Source organism: Fundulus heteroclitus, chromosome 6 (genome assembly GCF_011125445.2).
Source record: "Fundulus heteroclitus isolate FHET01 chromosome 6, MU-UCD_Fhet_4.1, whole genome shotgun sequence".
NCBI lineage: Eukaryota > Metazoa > Chordata > Actinopteri > Cyprinodontiformes > Fundulidae > Fundulus > Fundulus heteroclitus.
Genome location: NC_046366.1, coordinates 15,261,231 through 15,286,185, shown reverse-complemented (window position 1 = coordinate 15,286,185; position 24,955 = coordinate 15,261,231). Strand labels below are relative to the sequence as shown.

Here is a 24,955-nt window from a genome sequence, read left to right as displayed (position 1 = left end):
ATCAAAATCAATTCTAAATGTTGAAAACCTACCTTATCTTGCCATGGTGGGCAGTATTTTCCTCAACAATTTAAGGAAATCAGATCGGTGTAGTACAATACAGCACATTTTCACACATGGAACCTAAGCCACAAAGGCTAAAGAGGCTGTGTGTTCAGATTGTATCCATGGATAATGATAAAAAGTTCAGTGGAAGGATAAGTGTGTCAGAAATCGGTTCAAAGCTAAAAGCAAAACCCTGCAGATGATTGTGCACCAGAGCCAGTTCAAGAGTTTAGGCAGACTCATAAGTAAAGCGGTGGACCAGCTAAAGTCGTAGCTTCAAGAGCTACCACAAAGACATGTATGGAGAACACGGGTCTGCCACTGCCACGTTTCTTTTGTCAAGCCACTTCTAAGCCATGTAATACGTGTCTTACATGGGCTACAGAGAAAACGACCTGGCAGACTCCTTTCCAGGTGACAGTCCATTTTACATTTAATTTGGAAATGGCCTAGAGTAGGAGCAAGGAGGAACAGAAGTCTAAGTATCTTGAGGTCCAGTGGGACGATTTCCACAGACAGTGATGATTTGGGGAACCTTCGCATTTGTTGAGCCGCTGTGCTTTCTTAAGTCCAATGACGGCTCAGCTATCTACCAGGAAATCTAATAGCACTTCCTGACAGATGTTTATGGAGATTTCATTTTCTAGTACGACACCAACTCAGTGCAACGCTGCTGAAAGCGCTCAGTGATGCCCTGCTCAGGATCTGGGAGGAGATACCCCAGGACACCAAGCCTTCATCTCATATTCAGCATGCCGGGCATGTAGAGAAGCATGTGGGGGGGGCGGGGGGGGGGGGGGGGGGGGACGACTAGCTACTGAGGACCATTTTGAGTTGCTGCAATGACGTTTCAGCAAACTGGACCAGCCTGCCGCATCGGTTTTTCAGTCTCACTTTCTCTCTGACTTTGGATTAAGCCCACTGTGGGTTGATGGGTCTCATTTCCATTAAATGTTGCGGCATCCTTTTGTTCCGAACACATTACATGATTTTTACATGATTTTGTTTTTGTTTGTTTTTCATTTGAGCCCTGATGTGTTTTTAAAGTGTTCCTTTAATCTTCTTTCAACTGTGTACTTAAAATATTTCACTGTGAAATGCAGTAAGTCTTTATAACACTGGAATTTCACTTTTTGAACACAATTTTTGAAATAGCGTAACTTTTCATTGATCAAATTTTGTTAGATTCACAAAAATACAAATCAAACAAGGGGTGACTCAATACTTCAAGACTGGTCAGCTCTGTAACATGATCAGTTAAACCCATTCCTATAATAACTAACACAAGGCATTGTTAAACTTCACTTCTTTGAAGGACAATGTGTTTTAACTGGTATGATGTTTTTGGAAACGATAGTAAATGTTCTTTAATATCACAAGCCCTTCAGCCATTTTAGTTGTGCGGTGAAAACCAGACTAATAAAACATTCAACAGATGTTTCGCTTCACCTTAATCATTGTTTATTGTGGGGTTTCAGTTGTAATTAAGTAAGACATCGCTTTGTCTAAGAGCAGCGGAGCTGTCACTCTTTTCTACGGTTTACTAAATAGCCATTTTTCCGAGGGCCAAGGGTCGAGTCATACTTGCCTCCAAACACTCAATCTCTGCTGCAGTTGACACAGAGGTCTGCAGCATTTACAGCAAACAGAAACTGCATTAAACTAAATGTGATTGTTCGCCTTTTTTTGCAAATTCAGTTGTATTGTTTTTTTCACACTAATTCGGAATTGAGTGCTGGTGCAGAGAAGTAAGTTGGAAGATTATTTTTGTACAATTTTATACTCAAAAGATTTTCAGAAACAAAATAATACTACCTTGTAATACTTCTAAGAATTTGCCTTTGTTTACATATTCATGTGTTCTTTAAATGGCAAATTAAATAAAATAACTGACTTTGTTTAACGGATACCTGCATATTAAGTGATGTGAACCTGTAGTCCTGAAAAAAACAAAAAAGTGCATGTGGGTGCACCTTTATTGTTCCTAAATGTGACACGGGTTGATTATCCTGCTTGTTCCTTTGAGTAATTCCATTTCTTCTGTATCAACTGTGGCGATTTTGTTATGGCTTTAACATATTTGATCTTTCACATTATTTCTGCATTATCTCCTTGACTTTTCGGGCCACCACTCGGTGCGCGCTCGCATTCAGAAACACAGACTTGGCCCAGTCCGAGTGTACGGCCGCAGGTGCCAAACACCGTTGTCGCATGCTGGGTGTTCCCATAAATTCAGCCTTACACTCATTCTGCGCTCAGCAAAATGCACACCTGGGAAATGTCTTTGCGAATAAATACATTCGACAAACACCCGCGGAGCAAGTCGGTGCGTGCATCACCATATGTTTTTATGCTTTTGAAATACCTTTTACTCAGACGAATGCATATTACGTTTGATTTATGGCTTTAAGCATCTGGATGTGAAATATGTGTGACCAAGCGGCAATATTCCTGAGCTGCTGTAGTTGTACTGCAAAACTGGGGAATTGTACGAAAGCCTGTTGGATGGAAGATAAGCTAGGATTGGATTGTTTACCTTAAGCAAATATCTGTCCATCTGTTAATCCAACAACTACCCCATCCATCCATCCATCCATCCATATATCCATCCATCCTTCCTTACTTTTTTCCATCATCAGTATTCACCCACCTGCCTTGACTCCCATATGAACTTAAGTGACCTCCCATTCTTTATTCATAGGGTTCAATGTACCATTGGTCCACACCTTGCAGCTGTAAGAGCTTCTACTCTTCTGAGAAGGCTTTCTACAAGGTTTTGGAGTGTGTTTATGGGTATTTTTGACCCTTCTTCCAGAATCACAATTGTGAGGTCAGACACTGTTGCTGGACAAGAAGGCCTGGCTCTCTGTCTTCGCTCTAATTCATCTCAAAGGTGTTCTATCGGGTTAAGTCAGGACTCTGTGCAGGCCAGATAAGGTCATCCACACCAAACTCTTTCTCATCCATGTCTTTATGGACTTCGCTTTGTGCAACAATGCAAAGTCATGTTGGAAGAGGAAGGGGTCATCTCCAAACTGTTGCCACAAAGTTGGGAGCATGAACTTGTCAAAATCAAGAATCCATCTTGCGGTCAAGGTTATAGCTGCTCATCTATAGAAATGAAGCTGAAGGCGCAAGTTCAATCGAAGAAACTCATCGCCTGCCTCCATTCAATCAGAGTCCGATACGCCTCTGATGTGAGCCAATCAGCTACGAACCGCACCTCCATGAAGCCAATCAGCATCCCGCGCTCATCTTAAAAGCAACTTCAAATCCACGTCTCAGCCTGCTAACCAGCAAGCGCAAACGGATTGCATGTTGGATTTCGAATCAGATGTCCGATTCAACCCACCCCCAACCCCTTCTCCACCATCATAGCCGAGTTCATCTAGCTTCCAAGACGTTCCTCCATCCTCAACCCATCAGAGTGTTTTCTCCCTTCAGTCTTCATCACTCCCTATCGCCTGTTATTGGTCCGGCAGAAGACCACCATGTTGGGCCCGGTTCTGCCAGAGGTTTCTTCCCAAAGGGGAGTTTTTCCTCTCCACAGTCGCTTCAAGCTTGCTCATCATGGACAGTTCATGCAAACCTGTGTTTATCAAGTTGGACATCTATCTTAAACAGATCATCATATGGACTGAACAAACTTCTTCTATCTCCACTCCACCACCAGTTTCAGACCTGGGGGGGAACATCCCTGTTCTCATACATCTACTTATGCATATTAAAGTATAATTCAGCATTAATGTTCCTGCCGAGGTCTGAGCGCCAAAGACTTAAAATATTGTATCAATAAAATCCTTCTAATTGCCATTTCTTTCTCTGTGAGTTTTTCAGATTGAAACTATTCCATGAAGCTCTCTGCACACTGTTCTTGAGCTTTGTTATAATACCACAGTCAGCTGACTGTCGAATATTAAAGAGCAAGGAAATGTCATAACTGGACTTTTGTTGCACAGGCAGATCCTATCAAAGTACCATGCTCGCACTCACTGAGCTCCTGAGAGCTAGCCGTCCTTTCACAAATGTTTGTACAAACAGTTTGCAGCCTTGGTGCTTGATGTTATACATCTGTGGCCATGGAAATGATTGAAGCACCTGATTTGATTATTTGGATGGGTGAGCGAATGCATTTGGCAATATAATGTATGTACACATATCCATCCGTCCATCCATCCGTCCATCTGTGTATGTGTCCACCAGTCCATGCGGTCCCTCCACCCATCAGTCCACCGGTTCATTCCTCTGTACCTCCATCTATCCCAGGGGTCTGCAACCATTACAACCTAAAGAATGTTTTATGCCTTTGCTCCTACTAAGTGAAATCGTGTAGAGTTGCAAAACCTGCATGACTCTCTTAAAAAAAGGTTAACTTTTGGAGTTGTAGAAAAGTAGGAGTGGTATGAAATGTGTCTATAAATGTCTGTGCAATCTAAGAACCACTCATTCATTTTTCAAAAACAAAGATAATTATTAATCTTTTACAAGGACAGCATGAAGTCACTTTTTTGAGAGAAAAGCTCTATATTTAAAGTGAAACAAAAGCTTCATTTGAAGCCAGCAGTTAATATGATATATATATATATATATATATATATATATATATATATATATATATATATATAGTATTAGTTTTTTAGCATCCTTAGCATGGATGACTATTTACCTTTGATCTACCCCCATACAAATCTTCTGTGCAATAATGTCACAAAGTTCTTGCTCTTGTCCTAATTTTTGTTTTTTACTTAATTTTTAGTACTTTAAATGTTGAAATTGTATTTCAGTAAGTCTTGTGGTGTTCTGTATTGTACTGTCTCACATATAAATGAAAATAGTTATAATGTGTTTGTTTTTGTTGCTGTTTTCATTATACAATGTATTAGAAAAAAAAGGCCCATCCCTCATTGTGACGAAATTAGTGTCAGTATTTCCCTCTTTCTGGCATCAGTACGTCACACAAACATCCAAGGTTATTGTTTCGAATTTTCTTTTAGCCCCTGCTTCATTTAATGTGGAAAAAACACAACCGGTCAGAGTGAAGCCGTGAGCAGAAAACATCACGTCTGCTTTTGATTTTTACCAAACCCATGTTGTTATTTTGTGATAATAAGCCCCAGACCTTCCTTTGATTTTTACAAAATTCTAAATCAGTGCAGCATGCTTTGAAAATTTTTCCTGGAAGTAACGGGGGTTTGTGGCATTAGTAGTAAAATGGTTCAAAACATGCAACAGCTGGTAGGTTCTTTCAGGAACGACGCTCCCCTCACTTTTATTATGTAATGACTGAGAGGAGGTGGATAGGGAATCAGGAGAGGGCGAAGACGGATTTGTCTCCTGAAACCTGAAGGATGACATGGTTTTCTTTGCCTCTCGCATCATAAATGCCACTTTTTAACTGGAGCCACACTGTCTCCATATGGGGAATAAATGCATGAATGAGCGAATGCACTGTAGGGTGTCTGTGTGTGTGTGGCGCCTTAGCCAATATAAACCTGTCTGACTGGCAACTGTCTCATGGAACCACGCAGCTTTGTGAATGTAGCGAACATCAGATAATACGCAGATGTCACTGGTCTGTGATTTTTTTTATATTTATTTTTTATTTTGTCCGTGAAGTGGCAGTTTCTGGTTTTCTGTAAACCTCTACTGCCTGGTTTGTAGTAGTAGTTGATTAACAAGAATGGATGAATAAGGAGTAAACATTGAATCATGACTAAATCAAAATAAATTGTCCTTCAGGGCACATCTGTGGAGGTCTGGAAGTGTCACAGTTCAATAAGAAAATGGAGGGGAAAAAACAAAGTCTAGATAATTTGCTCAATTTGTCAAAAGTGGAATACCCCCAACCCCCCATGATCGTGCACAGATAAGCAAGTTTAGACAATGGATGGATCATTTTCCACATGTATTTCATTATTTTAAGGTTTCCTAATGCAGGATATCATGACATTTTCTGTCAACCCAATGCATCAAACCAGTTGGCACTCTTGCTAGAACTATAGGATCTTCTAAACGAGCTACATTGATCAAATTACGATGAAATAACGTCATATGATACCGACATATTATTCATTTTACTTTCTTTTAGTATCATATGTATTTTAAAGGAATTGATTTAATTTAATGTTTTAGTTGTGTGCCATTGTCCATTATGGTTTTAGGTTATGCTGCCTGTGTTGGCCTGGTCTCGCATGGAAAAGAAGTTTTTTAATCTTAATGGGCTATTAACTGGTTAAATAAATAATAATAATAGCATTTACATATTTATAGATCAATTTATTTCTTCACAGTTTTCATTGGATTAGGAGTTTTGTAATTTAAGTTAATGAATACATTGATTTAGAATATTCTATCACCCTGTGAGGATCTGGGATCAAAGTGTAAATATATGTCTGCTGTTTGAGGAACTTCTGTGAACATAATAGAGCATTTCAACTTAAATGTGTTCATATCCAAGTTGTGTTGCTGTTCTGTGTGTCTAGAAACCTAATATAGCTGTAAAATGACCCTTGTTGACCTCATTGCCTGTTCTTTTTTCCTTTAACCTGCAGACATCCCAGGATGCACATCAAAACAGGCCTGGTGGACGCTCACCTCTACTGTCTGAAAAAAGCAGTCGTTGACTTTCTCACAGAAAACAAGTAAGCGAGCCACTTAAACACTGAAGTGTGAATTTTGTGACATTTCTTAGGGATGATAGGAAACATTCCCAGTTCGGTCTTTCACCGACACGGCATGTTTTTCACGAAGACACAAGGTACATGCATAAAACTCACACAGTCACATCAGCTCGAGCCCTCAATCACTGCCTAATCTGTTGCAACTGTTTAGCGCGGTTCCACGGCGCGGAGGGCTTTGAAAGGGTCTGTTAGCGGGGTATTCCAGCAAGGTGTTAATTTGTTTTACTACGTGCCAGCGAGACAGCCTGTTAGGCCTTTAGCCTCCGGAGTAAAGCAGTGTGACACTGGCCTTCTGTTGCCGTCTGCAGTTTATACTCCCCAGATGGAGGATCTACGCGATATTAACATGTCGTAAATCTACAGGGATCACGATGTGGCTCAAGTGGTTCAAGAAGAAAGTACAACGTGGACAAAACACAGTTTTTAAAAAATGATTGTGGTCCTACTTTTGTGTTTTACTGGGGAGACAAATGGCTAGTGTTCCACTGCCAATCAGAAGATGTTTATTTTTTTAAGGGTGCTTTTGAACAATTTTCCAGGGTGGAATGAAGATACAGCATAACTACAGTACATTTTGAAAACATGAGTTAGGTGCACAAGTTAGAATTTATTGTTGAACTTCTGCAATCCACACAGGGTTAAAATCTTACATATATTCCCAATATGTGCATAGATCACCACAGGTACTTGAATAAATGCCTGTTAGTAAGTTGCAGGGTAACTAATAGAGATTCCAGCCACCTAACAGGTCCTCCCATAATTCTGCCTGAACATTTGACCACTCTTATGTGAAATGGTAGCGTCCACTTTCTGGCATGAACCTACCTTTTAAACACAGTCCACAACTTTTCTGTGGGCCTTTTCAGGACCTTAATATTGCACTGCTTTGTTAATAAAAAGAAAAAGTTTGTTTTGTTTAGATAGGGGTCCTGTTGCCTACCTATTTATTTTTTTTGTATCTGTTGATCTAAGGTAAAGCTGGACAATCTGAAACTACTTAACCTTCATTATTTCACCTATTTTGTGTAATAAATCAGTACCTCAGGTAGTAAAACTCAGCATGATGCTACCATCACCATGCTTTACTGTTGGTTCAGTTGTTTTGTCTCACCCTAACTCCACCAAACATTTTTCCTGTTATTGTGGCCAATTAGTTAAGTCTTTGTAAAATGTTTTGTCCGGTGGGCATTTGGCGTGTCAACAGGACTTTTGCTTATTATTTTAGTCAAACTTGAAGGTGCAGATTTTAGAGCAGCACTTCGTTCCTTGTCAGTAGCTTCTCGGTCCACGGTGATTTTAAACCCGCCTTGGTCTGGAAAGTGCCTCTGGTGTCACAGCACTTCCCACTGACTAACAATGGATGCCTTACATTAAGCATTCTGTTTGTGGAGTATGATTAAAAGCAGGACTGACACTAGGAAACCAACTTAAAATAAATAAGCCCTATTATTTCTCATAAGAAAACCCATCAAATGTGCAGCCGTGATTATACCAGCTGGTTGATGGCTACAAAAAGTTTACCCCTTCTCTGCGTCTTGCTATCAGAGAAGCAACCACGTATTGCTGAGGGTGTGTGTACGTATTTGAGCCTTTATGTATAATTCTGAACCTTTGTTGAATAAAGAAGACTCCCATTAAAGTCCAACTTGTGGCCCTAGTCCTTGTTTATAGGTCATTGTACCACCTTGCACTGAAAGTCCAGTTTCAAATGCACTTAAAGTGCAAAGTTATTTACATATAAGCTCATTATTAGTGTATCTAAACTTCTGACAATTTTCACTGTAAGGTGCCAACAACCTAAATTATCGATTCCTCTTCATCTTTGTCACCTTCAGGGGTTTAGAATGTAACTAGTTATGTTCACTCGTGTTACTGTAATTAAGTACAATTTATGTGTACTTTGTACTTTTTTAAGTAGTTTGTAAAAGCTGAATTTCCTTTTGTATCTTGAGTATTATTTCATTTAAGTTTTCTACTTAAAATCACATCCTTATGAACTAAAAAAAAAAGAGACACAAACCCCAAAAAACACTGGAAGCAACGGCAGTGATCCTTCAGCTGAGTATAAGGTCAGAGTTTTCAGATCCCAAAATGGAGACACATCAGTCAGACATTAGTGGCGCCAGCAAAAAATACCAGCTACAGTTGATGTTGACCGCAAAGAAAAAGAAGTATATTCATTTCGAGACATAGCTAGAAAAGTGAGTTCAGTTTAGTTTACACATGGAACCTCCAAAATATTCATATTTTCAAATGTCGTCATGTTCAGTTTTTGTGTAACATTTTCAATTATGAAGATGCTCCTTTCATTAAAAAAACAGTTTGACATTAACTAACATTAAAGCAAGATTTTTATGAGATGCTTTTTAGTTTTACTTGAATAACATTTTACATTGGTGACTTTACCTGTATTTAAGTAAACTTTTATCAAAGTAACTGTACTTTTACTTGGGTACCTTATTTTGGTACTCTTTCCATCTGTGGTCGGTTTAGACATTTGTGGGGTTGGGGGGGGGGGGGGGCATGAACCACCAGTGCATCAAGCTCAAGCAGCAGAGATAAAATGCTTGGACTGGCTTTGTGGACAAGGACAATTATCACAGTTGTGTTAGGGATGGACAGCCTGTGCATAAATCTGACCTCGTCTGTCCTTAAAAATACAATTTTGTCTGCTGACATCTCAGTCGCCTCCTTCTATCATGATCACTGACGTTATTAGCTGATAAGAAACTTATTAATAAAACAGCTATTAAAAGCATCAGGCTTACCTAATTATGCAATGAATGGATAGACTGAATAGCTTCCTAAAGTGTCATAGTACCTAAACTATCAAAGGACGCTAAGTATAGGTCCCTGCTGGTGTATTCTCTGTATAATTTTGGAAACTCCTGCTTGCAGCCTACAACTCCTTTTATTGAAATCTGATACAATCAGTAAAAAAAATTTTCTTCCTTTTTTTAAATTGAGATATCCTTCTCAAACGTCTTCCTGTCCAAGAAATTCAAGCAAGTCCTTATTCACCGCTGCTCGCCCTGATAGTATTTCTAGTTAAAGAGATGTAGATATAAATCTTACATCAATCATTGCATCACTAATGCCCCCTCGCCCCCTGCCATATATCGTCCCTCTTGTTAAAAGACTCGGTCCTTTCTCCTGCTCCTTTTCTTGGACTCTCTTTTCAGCCGCTCCCCTCGGGCTCTCCTCCTTCCTCCCGCGGGTTCTTTCTCTGTCCCTTGCTCGAGGACAGAAATAGACAAAGTAACTGTTGTTTTTCTCCTGTCATTCAAATGAAAATTCTAATCTCCCTTTTTAAAAGAGAGTAAGTGGAGGGGGTCTGGGGATGTAGGGCGGTGGAGAGGAAAGCCCGGTGCAGAGATGAGCAAACAGATCAAGATGATTTGAAGGAGGAAATATGAACTATTATGTGTTTTTTTTTTTTTTAAATCTTTAACCACAACTTTTAGCACTAACTGTGTCACACAGATGGTTTTGAAACGATAAAGATCTACACACACGGTGAAATGCTGATGAAGATATCACCTACTGTTTGTACACGGCATGAAAATGGCTTTAAGGTTTTGCCTAAGTGAAATAATCAGTCTCTTAATCCTTTTTCTGTACCTGCTTTAGCTCAGAATGGTTGGCAGTCCATCACAGAATCAGAATACGCCTTTAAATTGTTTTTATGAATTAATTTTTTCTTTTGTCTCTCCTCTTTTTTTTTTCTTCTTCTTATCAGGTCCATTTCATCAATCCGTGGAGAATTAGTACCGTATTTAGTGCGCAAACAATTTTCCAACGCCGTTAACAGTCAGAAAGTGAAAGACGATTCTGAGGATCAGACCCAGAAAAACAGCGAAAGCTCCACAAACCATGGTCGGTGTTTCCACAGAGATATCCCATCTTTATACCTCAGAATAAGATCAGAATAAGAGCGAACAGCCAGCCGCAATATTTGATTTCATTTTTCTCTAACCTCCTGCCTCTGTTCCTGACTCTTCTTAGAGCTCCTCATCTCATCGCGGGACGAGTCTCTGCTCCAGCTAGCCCAGGAGCGGTCCTGTTGGAACGACCACCGCGGTGACATGTGCGAGGCGTACCACGGAGGAAAGCTTCGCTGCTATGTTCACATTATGGACCAGGGCCTGTGCTACCGTGTTAACACTCTCGCCGCTTACATAGAGGCAAACAGACAGGTGAGCCAGAGCCTGCTCCTCTAATATCCTCATCCTCTTAGTAGCTGTTTTCCTACGTTTGATATATTCCACTGATTCCACTTTGCGGCCAGTTTTCCATCTCTGTTTTTTTGGACAGCTTTGACTCGCTAATCGTGATTTTAGCCGATTCTGATTTCTTTTTGAGACCTCTAACATAAAAGAACAGCATTCAGAATGTGTTTTTTTTTTTTTTAAGAGTTATTGTTGAGTGATCATTAATTGTTTATCTTAGGAGCAGAAGTAAGGTTATGCTATGTGCGATAAAGGAGTAGCTGTAAAACAGGACTTTTCTGTTTTTAAAACAAGACCAAAATAATTATGGAGATGACCTTATAAATTGGCTTTAGCATCATATGTTAGCAGTTAGCGTTGCTAGCTAGCGTTGAAAAAAAATCCTAGACAATATTTCTTAAAAAACAGAAGGATCGAGTCCCTAGAGAATATAGACCCTAAATACTTAGTTACTTATTCCATTACAGATGGATTTTAAGCTGAAAAGTATAAAACAAATAAAACTTTTTTTGTACTCACTTTAGCCTTCCTGTTACCTGTTGAATGTGTCACACTTTCTCGCGCTCTCTGAACCTAGACTGGACTGTAGAAAATACATTTTCCCTTTAAAATCAGGGTGACCAGACGTTCCTGATTTCAGTTTATCATGATGGACGAAAAAAATTGCATGCAACAAGAGGTATTTACCCTGTCCTGCAGCGCTCCCAAGTTAGTAGAAGAGCTGAGCTGAGCTGAGCATGCCGCCCCCGTCCCTTCAGCACCCCCCCCCCCCCCCAGCAACTGCTGTGCTGCATCGTCATCGCAGTCAGCACACCCCGCTTAACAGAACTGAAAACGTCCACAGTTTTCACTACAGAAATCTAATCACCTTATTTAAAATGGCTTCTTGTACGTATCTTACACATCATCACCTTGCTGATATCGAAATAGCAGCATTGTAGTCTTCTTTCGGTAGCAGCACCCACACTAAAGAGTGTTGCTGTCACAGTGACTTGGTAGAGTTTCCAGTCACAGGTCAGCCCTGATCAAGGTGAAAATTAGCTAATTCTGGTGACCATGCAATGTCTCAGTCCTGCTCTATATGTTAGCTGTATTTCTTTTTTACTTTTGTATACAGGGTGCTTGCGCAAGTCTTGAAAGTCTTAATAAGTATGGAATTTTGAAACAATGTTTTCCAGACCTTGAAATGTCTTGAATTTTGTGTGAAAGTCTTAATAAAGTATGGGGAAAAAATGTATGGTAGAATTTTACAGTATGCTCAAAGGCATTGTGAAATAGGAAGGTGGGCTATAAAACTATAATTTTACTAACTGGTCACGTACTGTATTAGCCTAATGGAATCAAACACTTGTTTGATGTGAAATTCATGTACTTGTGATTTTCATGTTTTGAAACGTTTTCATCAGTAAAAGCATAATTTACTGTGAATAATGCATTTGTTCATTGAATACTAGCCTATAAAAATTAACATTTCTAATAAACAGTTTGTACAATCTCAACCAATGAAGTAGGCAGTAGGCACACAAGTATACAAGTACATAAAGTTAAGGTCTTGTGAAAAAAATATCAGTTTTAAAAAAGTCTGAAAAAAGTCTGGAATTTTAATTTGGAAAAAGAGCAAGCACCCTGTGTATATCCTGTTGAACTCAAGTTAGTGGTTTGGTTTCAAAATATGTTTTTTTTACTATTTAATGTTTTCTCACTGTCAGGCCCCGAAGCTGTTCGATGAACCACCAGTTCACTCATCTGCTGCCATTTCTGAGAGATGTCAGGTGAATATTGTTATATTATTGTCTGAGTCCAATTTATGCTTCAGACCACTGTATCTGTTGTGTTTAACATGTGTGCTTCAGAGTAGGTTAAGTGTTTTTGCTCTGCCTGCAGGTGGGATCGGACAGCATCATCGGAGCTCAGTGCCAGATAGCAGATAAGACTTCCATAAAAAGATCCACTATCGGAGTCTCCAGCACAGTGAAAGAGAGAGTCAAAGTCACCAACTCCATTGTCATGCACGGAGTTACCATAGAGGAGGGGTGAGAACACAAACCCTCTTTCCAGCGAGTTTTTGTATTCATCCGCCTATCAGTCCAACCATCTAGCCATGCATCCGCCAGTCCATCCTTCCGTCATTCAGTCCATCCATCATCGTCATTGTTTCCATATTCAAAACCTGATTAGTGTACAGTTATCTGCATTACATTACAAAATGTTGCTTAAAAAGACATTTTAAAGAAATTATTATTTAGGAAAAATATTGCATTTAGAGGAAAGAAATTAGCAGTAACCGTATTTAACCCTGTTTAGAATAATTTAGTAATTGTTATAGTAAAATTAATATTGCATTTAGTTTTCTGTTCACTGCATGTTTTCACATTTCTTTTGTTGCAAATTTTGTGTGTTTGTGTCTTGAAAGGAGGTGTATCTGGTTTTGTGTTTTAGTGCTTTCTGAGGTCATATAGAAATGGCGGTGTTAGCAAAGCATCCTTTAGTGTGTAATCAGGTAACGTTCTTATTTGCATCAATTAGGCCCTAGTTTTCTCACCTAAACTCAGTTTCACAGTGGTTATATTATATTTTCATTACAGTTGGGTCCAACTTGTCATTGAGTAATACATGCAAAGGCTTTCTGAGTGAATAATTTAAGTTGGACATAAATGTATCCATATTTATTTTAAAATATCACGTGTTGAATACATAATTAAGGTGCACATTCACAATGTATCTAATTACAAGCGGCAAAACAAACTGGTGGTAAGTTATATATAAATTTAAGAAAAGAATGATACCTAAAAAAACAGACAGCAAATGTGTGACCATTTATCAGATTGTTTGGACATTTTCTCTGTGGTCACTCAGGGGCTAGTGTGCATATATATGATATGTGTAATCTATCAATGTATTTGCAGACGACGTGAATAATTTGTGTATAGGAAGAAATTAGAACAGCTTATTACCCAAGAAATGCATAAATTAGTTATAGAAAAGGCACAGTCCCAATAGATTTAAGTAGTTTTAAGTATTTTTAAGTATTTATCTAAGTGTTTTAAAATTAAGTTTTAAGTATTTGCAGATTATATTTATTTATGATAGACTTTTGATCTTCGTCTTTTTATATTGTGAAAGAAATTGTAACCCTTGTTCATTGCCTGTTTGTTTACGTGTACTCTTAGCCAAAAATAAATTTCACCATGGTAACAATATAACAAACTCATGTAGAAGAAACAGTTTTCCAAATCTAATTTTTTCTACATCAAATTTATGAAACCAATACATACAGTTTGTTAATTAGGTTAGGTAATTTGTTAGAACAGTACTGTGCCCTTGCAGTGACAATATCTACTGTTTACAGTTTATTAACTTGGCCTCCAAATGGCACAGCAGGCTCAGTAGACGGGAAATAAGATTAAAACAACAAAGCTTATTTATTACAAAAAATAAAAAATAAAATAAGATAAAGTGTCTATGTGGTGCATTTTTGGTTAACACAAGCCTATTTAGTCAGTGAATATATATATATATATATATATATATATGCAATTCTTTTGGATATTTCTGTATGTCAGGATATAGGTCATAAATTTAATTTATAATGGTCTTTAAAAGGTTAAAAAAGTCTTAAATTTGAGTTTGTGACACCTGCAGACCCGTTAGCCCCGCCCACTAACTCTCTTGGTTAAACTTTGACAGATTAAAGGATTTCCTGATGTGCTGCAACAATCAACCACTAAAACTAATCAAAAAAATTACAACAGAGCTAAGAAGGATTTCTACAATTGCAAATTTTTCATTGGTTTCAAAATTTTAATGAGCAGTTGCGCTTTTTAGTAAATAATTTAATTAGCGATGGATCTAGCGATCGGTACCATTGGTTTTTGGACAAGACGAGTCTTTAGAATGATTTGAATAAGTTGCACCAAAACAAAATGAACTATTATTATTCTTTTTTTTATTATAAAGAAATATATATATATATTTCTTCTTTATGTTTTTAAAGAAATAGTAAAAAAAACAAAAAAAACTTGTCTATCTATACTTAAAAGGACAAAAACCAAGTGTGATTCTCCATGAGGGGCGACATTTTTAAACTTCAAACAGTCACCTCAGCTCTTTGCTAGTGGTGAAAATAGTAAGAACGAAGTGGCGCCGTGCAGAACGCCACAGTAGCTACAGTAGAATTAGCATGTAGATTGATCTGTTCAGTCTCTTAGCCAGGAATCGTTTCGGGAGGAGGACTCAACTTGGCCTCTATTCCAGATTTTAATGCACTCATTCACAAGGTCTTTTTTTTTCTTTTATCTCAATTTCTCACTCCTCCTCCCTTTCTTTTCATCGTGGCCCCGACGCCATCTCCCTTCTCTTTCTGTCTCCAACCATCCCTCCTTAAGCTCTCTCAGGGAGCCCGGCCAGCCAGCTCGGGGACCCTCATCATGCCCGTGTAGGTGCACGCACAAAGCCATGAAAGAATGAGAGAGACAGGAGAGGGGAAGAAAGGAGCGAAGGGAAAGCAAGCTAGCGCGCAAGAAAGAAAATTGCAATTCTTTCTTTTATCGCTTTGAGGACACAAGAAGGAAGGAGAAAGAGGGAGAGAAAGAAAGAGCCTGTATGAGGGGATTAGCAGACCCCAGCCATGTAGCTGAAACCCCTTGCATTTCTGATTTCTTTGTTTGGAGCTGACCAGAGCTTGTTGACAAAGCACTGCGTGTTTGGGGAGGGGGATAGTAGGGGTCAACTTTATAGGACGGGGCCACAGGAGGTGGGGGCTGATGTGTGTATGTGTTTGTGTGTGTTTGTGTAATAGGGAGGGAGGATGTGGGGGTCATGACAAGGAGGAGCCCTGGTGTTAGTAATTAGTGGTGTTTCAGCGCCGAAGCTTCTTTGGTGGTCTCCCCTTCTCTGTAATGTTACAAAACTCTGAATCTTGTAATCTCCCGTCACCAACTACCACCACTACCTCCTAGGTAGTCGGTCACACACACACACACACACACACACACACACACCCCGGCACCCACACAGACATTTCTCCCTTTCCCGTCCCGGTCTAACCACCTGAATCAAATGGGCCAATACAAACCTGTCTGTGTGTGAGGTACGGACAGCCAAGTGCGTGTGCGTCACTGCCCGGGCAAGACCCAAGCGCGTTTCTCCGCTTGGCTCCCATGGCTTCTGAAACACACACATTCTGTATCTCGCACACTTGCGCATACACGCCCTTCATGGTTAGCCGGGCGCTGGACACACAGGCACCGTCTGTGTGTGTCTCCAAGAATTTTCTGGTGATGGTCTGGCCGAATGAGAGCACGCACGGCGGGTTGGCACGGCCAGCTCAGGTGGAACTGCAGCACAAGATGTTTAACTCAGGCGGACACACACGCTCACGCAGCATAGGCCGGAGACATTAACGCTGATGCCACGTCATTAGGTTCAGTTGATTGGATGTCTCCGGGTTTTCACGGCAGCTGTGGAGATCCTTGACGAGGAAGGGAAACCTCTCAGCTCTGTCCTGCCGGTTCGCTGAGGTGAAGAATCATGTTTCAGCACCAACAGGACAGTGGCTCACCTCTTGCAGGTGCTACGTAGGCAAACCTTATGATTTCTAACTAACGCCATACAGGGTTCCTACTCAGTGCTGGAAAAGGGTGTAAAAGTATGAAATTAGATTTTGTTACATCTGTAAGGATGGAGATAAAAAAAAAAAAACAAGGATGGAAAACCACTTATTTTTTCCTGACGTTATTCGTTGTTAAAATTTCTAAAACGACCTGGTCCTCTGGATCTACTGTCCTGCATGTTTTAGCCTCTGCTTCACCACACCTGAATCAAAGAATTGCATGACCTCCTCAGCAGCCATCCAGGGCTGCAGAGGCCTGGTGATCACCAATTTATTTAGCTCAGGTGTTTGGAGGCAGGGAAACACCTAAAGCATGGCCCAGAGTTGAAGACCCCTGGTCTAAAGGATAGGAATATTGAAATCTGCCCCATGACGGACCGCCACAAAGTGGCAGCCCACTGCTCCCCAAGGGGAGCATTAAGATGCAGAAGTGAATTTCTCCATTGTGAGATCAATTAAGTTCAATTATTATTAGTGAGCCTATTATTATTATTATTATTATAAGGCTGGAGGAATGGATGGACGGAAATGTAAAAACGTGAAAGACGTTTTGTTTTTGGTTTGACATTTCAGTGTTGTGCTTTTTCTTTCTCTACTTTGCCACATCACAGCTTTTTGTCCAACTCATTGACCATTTTGGTTTTATGTGACTGACAACGGATTAATTTGCAGCACTTGTGGTTCAGAAGCTACTCTCAGCATTGTGTTGCTGGATGAGATGTAGCACATACAGATAAAGAAAAAACAAACTGGACATGGGAAATGTTTGGTGTCTGTAAGCACAGAAATTCAAGTCCGGTAAAGTAGGTTGAAGATCTGAAATGGGGGCGATACCTTAAAGGAGTTTTGCCACTCTCAGAAACAATGTTTTTGCACTGTATACTCACCTAGGACCAATCACAACCAAAAATCGCCTTCTACTTCTCTCCAACCAGTCACCTTGACATCTGTTCCCACTTGTCTACCTTCCTACCTGAAGCCGTGCTATTCTGTCGATGCTTTCTCTCCCCCGGCGCGTAGACGGACACATCGAAACTCTGCAACAAATTCATCCAGCATTCCAACAACCTTGCAGTTAATAAAATGTGTGTGTGCTTGATTTCCAGATGCAACATCCAAGGCAGCGTAATCTGCAGTAATGCAATCATTGGCAGGGGAGCAGACCTCAAATATTGTTTGGTTGGAAACGGACAACGAATTGAGCCAGAAGGTGAGACCCGACAAAATGAACACACCCATACTTTTTTACATGAAAGAGCTCTGAATAGGTTCTTTCTTATTCCATCTCTTACTTACTTACCCTGTTGTTTTAGGCTTGTTTTCAAATTCTTTTTATAGCCACACATTATTACGCCCTGCATCAAACGGCACATTTGTGACACATAATAGCGATGAAGAAGTTTCCACTGGATGCTCTTCATTGCATGTGATATATTGAACTACAGCAAGCAATATTTTTTTTTCTGGTGTTTAACATCAGGATTTGGCAATATAACTTTTTAAAAAAAATCTTGCACTAAGTCCCTCACAGCAGAAATCGAGCATTGTTTGTCCACTTCCTTGTTGTAAGTGTCTAGAGATCAAAGGATGGGTTGAAATTAGAGAAGTGCCCATGTGGCGTTTCCTGGCCAGAACCAATTTCAGGGTTTCTTTGCGGTCAGAACGGCTGATTTTAATTTTCACCTTTTTTTTTATCGGAGGACTATAACTCATAAAAGAGAAAATAATCCTGTGGCAGTTCTGGTTTTGTTTTTCATCTTTTTATAGAGGCAATAGTTTTGACACCAACAGAAAAAAACTATTTATTAAAAATATATTCCCATTTATACTTTAAAGCATATATAATAATAACAACAATAATAATAGTACTATTATTATGGTTGTTGTTATTGTACTCAAATGTACATATTATTGGTGGAAGTGTTTATAGACAAAAATGAAACGTTGTTTTTTTTGTTTGTTTTTTCAGTAACTTATCAATCACTAATCAGATTAGGGGAAAATTGTCAGATTCCAATCTGTGAGCAAATGATCGGCATATCTATAGTTGAAATGTGAAAATATGGATAAATATGTGCTTTTATTCCTTCTGAAAATTTTAGTCAAAATGTTTGCCATTAATAATTGCAGATTCTTAGTTGTTGTGAGCATAGTAAGATTTTAATCTTAACGTTTCAAATGATATGGCTTCATTAAATGATACAAAATAGAAGCACTTTAAAAAATCACAGAGTTGATACAATATCAATAATTATTCACAGTATAAAACTTGAGGTGCACCAATGGGTCGTTAGAGATAACAGGATGTAGTCTGAATTTAATAAGAATTACATAAAGGTTAGAGGACATGAGCTTTGAGCCATAAATCACGATCATCTTGTAATTCCCCCATTTTTAATCAGATTTAAAACTTCTACATCTATAAAAGAACCTGAATCACTTTTTTTCTTCCATGACTTTTAGTCCTAAGGATAAAAAAATCTAAATCAGCAGGTCAGTCCTCCAAAAAAAAAAAAAAAAAAAGGAAATGGGTATGATGCCTATAGGAAAAGCCTGATTACTGCATCTCTGTAAACCCCTTCAACTAGGAAGAAATATAAGATTTGTTTGACATTGAAATAGTTTTGTTTTGTAATTTCTGTCAGTTTCCTAATGCCCAGTGCTTCCCTCTGACTGACTCTGATAAGACGTCAATGTATGTGTGTGGCATCCACGTATAGGTGCCAGGCATTAGTGCCAACAAGGAAAGGTTCTTCTTTCTTAAAGTCCAATTTGTCAAAGATTATTTTTTAAATAATTTCCTTAATCCCCTTGTCCTCGGAGCTAGCTCTGTGTGTGTGTTTTTGTTTCCATATGTATGTGTGTGTATGTGTGTGTGTGTGTTACATTGATGGAGAGGTTAGAGAGCACGGCCAGAACAGGACCACCCGGAATTCAACAGCAGCAGCCTGCAGCCACATCCCCACACACACACACACACACACACACACACACACACACACACACACACACACACACACACGCACACGCACTTTAACTCGTGAACATAGAAAAGAGGGAACAAGCTTGGCTACCAGACTAAGACGCCTAATTGAGTGAACAACAGGGAGCTCTGGGCAACAACAGTTTGAATCTGAGCTAAAATCATCTTAAAAGGAAACAGTTGAGACCGCTCTGAAGCGAACGGCGTGTGATTGCGCCGCAGAAAAGCTCCCCTCACATCACTTTATTTATTTTTTGCTTCATTTAATGGTTTTTACGTTTCTACATTTTTTAGACAAAGTTCTGTTAAAACAAATTTTTTTTTCCTCAAAGTTGTCCCTTCATCTTATTTTTATTTCCTAAACATAAGCTAATCACACTCATCCACTGCTGTTTTATTATCATTTTCCTACTAATAACATTTTGATAAAGATTACTTTTTTGAATGCACATGGTGTTCTTTATATTGTTTTATACTGTCCCCTTGAGAAGGTAAAATGTATTCCAATAAATCAGAAAATTGCAGGGATTTATGTACTTAGTGTCAGTTTCTAAAGATTCACTCTTCCATTAGATTACGTTAAATAAAACTTAAAGCTCTCGGCTCCTTTTCTCTGTATTGTAATGTTTGAATAAAAGATAGCTCCTTGTTGCCAATCTAGCTGTCTGACCGCAGGCTGTTAAAGACATTATACACCCACCCTACTGCTGAAGCTGTTAGCAGCCAAAGACCACCATGACGGCCTGACACAGACACACACATTGCGTTCGCAATCGTTTATCAGCTCTTGATTTTTCTTCTTCATTTTTTTTTTTGTGTTTTTGTGTTTTGATGCACTTTTTTTTTAATACTCCCTCTAAAGAGATGCAATCCTTTGCATGTCTTCTTTTCATTTTCAGTTTATATGGTGCAATGTGATTAAAATGAACCCACCCCTGTCAACATTTTGGTAGACGTAAGACAACCCAACATCCTGTCCACTTCCCATCACTGCTTCAGCAGGAGAAATATGTAAACACACGTGATGTCACTACAACCATCGACTGTATTGTTTTTTTGGGGGCTCCTTTGGCTCGAGCAGCATACTCTTTTTCCACTCCAGTCACTCCCCACCTTCCCTGCCCTTCCCTCTCCTGCAGTCCCATGCTCCATTTGTCCTCTTCTTTCACACAACAGTGGCTAAGCTCATTCCCAGCAAAAGATTCCTTCACACTAAAACCTGTCTGCGTGGATGGAACATTGCTCCCTGCCGCCATTTGTTTTGGATCAGCACCGGTACTTGGTGGTGGTGGTGGTGGGCTGGGGGAGCAGGGTTCCAGGGAGGAATTGTGGTTGTACTTCATGTGTTTGAGAGGTTTTAGGTTAAAAGGGACCGTTGCAGATATTAGTGCAGCAGTTAGAGTTAAAACAAGTCAAATTACACATTGGACTTGCACGTTACTGCAGTAAATGGACTGAATTTATATAGCACTTGTCTAGTCATACTGACCACTCAAAGCGCTTTAGCCACATTCACCCAGTTGCACTCACTGATTCGCTCACTGACTGACACATTCATACATCGATCTGCAGATCGATAGTTAGTTTATTGGGGTTAAGTGACTTGCCCAGGGGCGCATCGACCTATGACAGGGGGAAGCTGGATTTCAACCCACAACCATCCGATTGCAAGATGACTACTTTACTTTACAAAAGAATTAGCAAAATGGATAACCATTAATGAGGCAAATGTGCAAAACCCTTTTTTAGATTTGGATCTACAATGATTAACACATCCCTTTCATACAGAAAATCTGACTACTTTGTTTATTTACAATATTGCATGCTCATATTTTGTGGATCGGGTAAAAAAAAAAATAAAATTTTTGGTAATATTATTTTTTTATATATATCTTTTAGCCTTCGGGTACTTTTGGCTTGACAATTTTGGCACAGGTGACGAAAGGTTTGGACGCCTACAGTAAAGGTTTTTATTAATCAGACTGGAGCGTAAAAATAAAGGCCTTTAAATATTTATTGCGTTTGTATTCTAATAACCTTGCCCAAAAACTGTTTGTGAGAGTAAACCTTATAAAATTTGATATTATTTGTATCACGGCCATCTGTTCTATTATGCGTCTCTGAAACTAAATTATGAAAAAGTCCTGGAACAAAAACAACACTGTTTGTGCTCTAGGACACATTTTTTTGTTTCATTTTTGTTGTTTTTTATTCATAGGTCACATTTTTATCTGATTGTCTGAACCTACAGAAATCTTCAATAAGCCTTCATTAGTGTTTTATGTGTGACTACTACTGTAGGATATGGGTGGTTAAGCTTTCACCATGGTATCCCCCTATAACGTGTATATCTGAACCAATGTGACTTTATACAGGTTTTCTTTACTTTATAGTTATTTTAGACATATAGTTGTATTTTTAAGTCTTTTATTTATTTATTTTGTTTTTATTATGAAGCACTTTGGTCAACATTTGTGTTGAAATGTTCTATAAACTGACCGCAACAATGGACAAGAGTCTGGTATTGCAAGAACATGAAGTTGCATTAATATCTTTAAAAACTGAGATTATGGGAAATCTGGTGCACTTTCCAGCAAGATACAACCTTGTGCCATCCATTCATGCTATCTGAGCATGAACTGATGGCTCACGGGTGCCTCCAGGCACAAAACCGGACTCAAGTTTTGTATTAATTATGAGCAGTAAGAAAGCTCAGGGTAAATATTACTATTGTCATGTGTGCTCATGTTTAAAAAGTTATTTTTGTTGTAAAAATGATACGAGAAAGAAAATTAATAAGCCTTGGCAAACAATTAGGGCTGAAAATGAATGTGATTCATTGCTTTAAAGGTGCATTGCGCAAGTTCCTGGATTTTTGCTGAAGTCTGCCCCCTCTGCCGATAAGTTGGAACAACACCAGTGTCGTGAACGCGCATGAGAGGGAAAAAGAGCTAACCGTTAGCACTTCACAAGTATTTTTTAATTTTGTTTGTTTGTTTAAAGGCGTAATGTCTTCTGAGATAAGAAAGTGAGAAATATTTTGTTATATAATATTATATAGAAATAATATTTTATTTTGAACAGAATGTTTCATATTGAGTCAATAGTCATTTTTTTAGGGGAAAAACATAGCTGCTCTTTTAGTTGGTCAATAACGGAAGGGGCGGACTGGCCATCGGCACCGTTCCCGATGCTCCTGAAGGTTGCCTGGTCTATTGGCCCAATCCAATCCGCTAAGCCATCTCAAAGGTTCGGGTTGCTATCGATAACAAACAATCCACGCCGTCATGCACTGGCTCACTCGGGTTTCTGCCAGATAGATTGCAGTTGCGAGAGGGAAAATACAGACACATCCCCTCCTGTCATTCTCTGAGGAGGCAGAGGCTCTGTGTCATAGCAGCGCTGTTGCCAACCACTTTTCAGACCTCCGCTCCACTCATTTATTTATTTCCAAAAAAGCTAATTCTAATCTTTTTTCTGTGTTATTGGCGACTTCACAGTGAAAACACCATTTGTTCACCGGTTACGTGAGGGAGCCGTGATTGCCTTTCCACTTCTGCACTTCCGCGCTTCTGCAGCCAGAACGAGGCTACCCTCATCCTGGCTGCGAACCCCGCTATGTCTGCAGGCACAAAACCCATCTGTGTCATTAAAGCTCAGTGTGAAATATATTTTGCTTCTGCTCTGACTGAATTTCCAATGCGTCTTGAATGTCTAGTGGAACATTAATATAATTGAACATCAAATGACTCAAAGGATTATGCGTCCTAATGTCGGCTGGTCGTGGGTTTTACGTGGTTTATTTAATCCCTCATTTCACTGATAAATCGCTGATTTTAAATCATAACCATCACCATAGGTGGACTTGTGAGATATTTATTAGTTATTTTGTGTGTTTCATCAGTAATTTCTTTCTCTTTTCAGCTGAGCGGACAAATGAAGTTATCGTCGGAACGGACCAACTGATGGAGATCTAGCTTCGTCACAAAGAAAAAGAAACGTTACCCTGTTAACATGAGGGCAGCAAACCGATCCTCCAGCTGACTGACCTATCAGAAGCCTAGAAGCTGCTAGACAGTCCAACAATTTTTGGCTTTTTTTCTTTTTCTTTTTTTACAACAAGTCTGAATAAAGACAAGTTGACTTCAGTGCATGCTTTTGTGGGGTTTCTTTTCTCTTCATTTTCATTATGCTTCAACATCAGAGTGTCACCGCTCCTAACCTTCATCAGATCATCGCTCTCTCCTTACAGTAGTTCTCAATTGCTCCGTTTTACAGTCTTCCAGAGGGAGGAGCGTGAGCACACACGCAGACATCTCGGTGCGAGAAGGTGTTTACACACGCACGCTGTGCAGCTGTGATCGCCAGAGATGGGGAGAAAAGGCAGTGGGAGGGGTGACCACAATGGGGGGGTTAAGTTTATTTGTACACAAAAAAAATGGTGTATGTGTCGGCCCCGGACCACCCAGCTCGTCTGTGTATCAGCTAACACCGACGCCCCGCCCTGACACACACTCGCTAGCCCAGAAGAGGAGGAAACTGACTCACGGCTGATGCTTTTCTTTTTTTTCTTTTTTTTTTTCTCGTCTACAACATTCTGAACCTCTTACTGTCGCATAATTTACTACATTGCACTGGTGGAGTTTTTCCTAAATTAAAGATTAGACGTTTCTTAGTCATGAAGGAAGGAGATGAGAACGGGGAAGTCAGCGTGTCTGATTTACTGTCCTTTATTTACTCTACTGTGTCTACAGCCATGCTTGAGTCAGTTAAGTTGTCCTAACATCTTATGATATGACGTGTGAGAATTTTAGGTCTTTGATTTCATAGTATGCATTGTTATTTTTAATAGCAAGAAATAAAATATACTAAAAAAATACTGGATAACGAATAAAATGTTTTAGACCCGAGGGTCCCTTATGCAATACTAACACAGCTTGTCATAAAAATTCTAAATGTCAAATAATTGAAATATGATTAAACTACTTATAGCTTAGAAAAGATGAAACTGAGAAGTCACACTGAAGAAAATATAAGGAAAACACCAAGTTTTAGGGCCTTTTCTTAACGAGCATCTGAATTTCCATTGATTTAGTGTCTAATAAGAAATGTGTAAGGCTCAAAGTCTATCTTGTAGTTAGTTGTGTCCCAGTTAAAAGAAGAGAAAATATTTGGTTTGGTTTGACGGGGAATGTTTAATAAAGTATAATTTTAACAGATTTGCTAAGAAATAGTGTAGTTTGAAGCTACAAGGTGCAACAAAAATGTATCCCAACATTAATTCAATAAAATTTTATTTATATAGCGGCAATTCATGAAACATGTCATCTCAAGGCACTTTACAAAGTCAAACTGAATCAGATTATACAAATGGGTCAGATTGTACATATTGGTCAAAAAATGTCCT

General features: G+C 39.2%; 1 protein-coding gene across 2 annotated transcripts in view; it reads left to right on the top strand.

The window, feature by feature from the left end:
* eif2b3 (eukaryotic translation initiation factor 2B, subunit 3 gamma) overlaps positions 1-23,696 on the top strand; it is a 52,987-nt gene extending 29,291 nt beyond the window's left edge. Inside the window, exons 6-12 of one of the 2 annotated variants that reach the window (XM_012878972.3) lie at positions 6,597-6,686; positions 10,465-10,601; positions 10,731-10,921; positions 12,664-12,726; positions 12,839-12,987; positions 17,672-17,775; positions 23,473-23,696. In XM_012878972.3, coding sequence (XP_012734426.2) covers positions 6,597-6,686; positions 10,465-10,601; positions 10,731-10,921; positions 12,664-12,726; positions 12,839-12,987; positions 17,672-17,775; positions 23,473-23,525 — 787 coding nt within the window. In that variant the 3' untranslated portion in view covers positions 23,526-23,696. Of the gene's footprint in view, positions 1-6,596; positions 6,687-10,464; positions 10,602-10,730; positions 10,922-12,663; positions 12,727-12,838; positions 12,988-17,671; positions 17,776-23,048; positions 23,431-23,472 lie in introns of those variants that run through there. The other variant, XM_036138160.1, reaches the window with a different exon arrangement.
* The last annotated feature ends 1,259 nt before the right edge of the window (positions 23,697-24,955 follow it).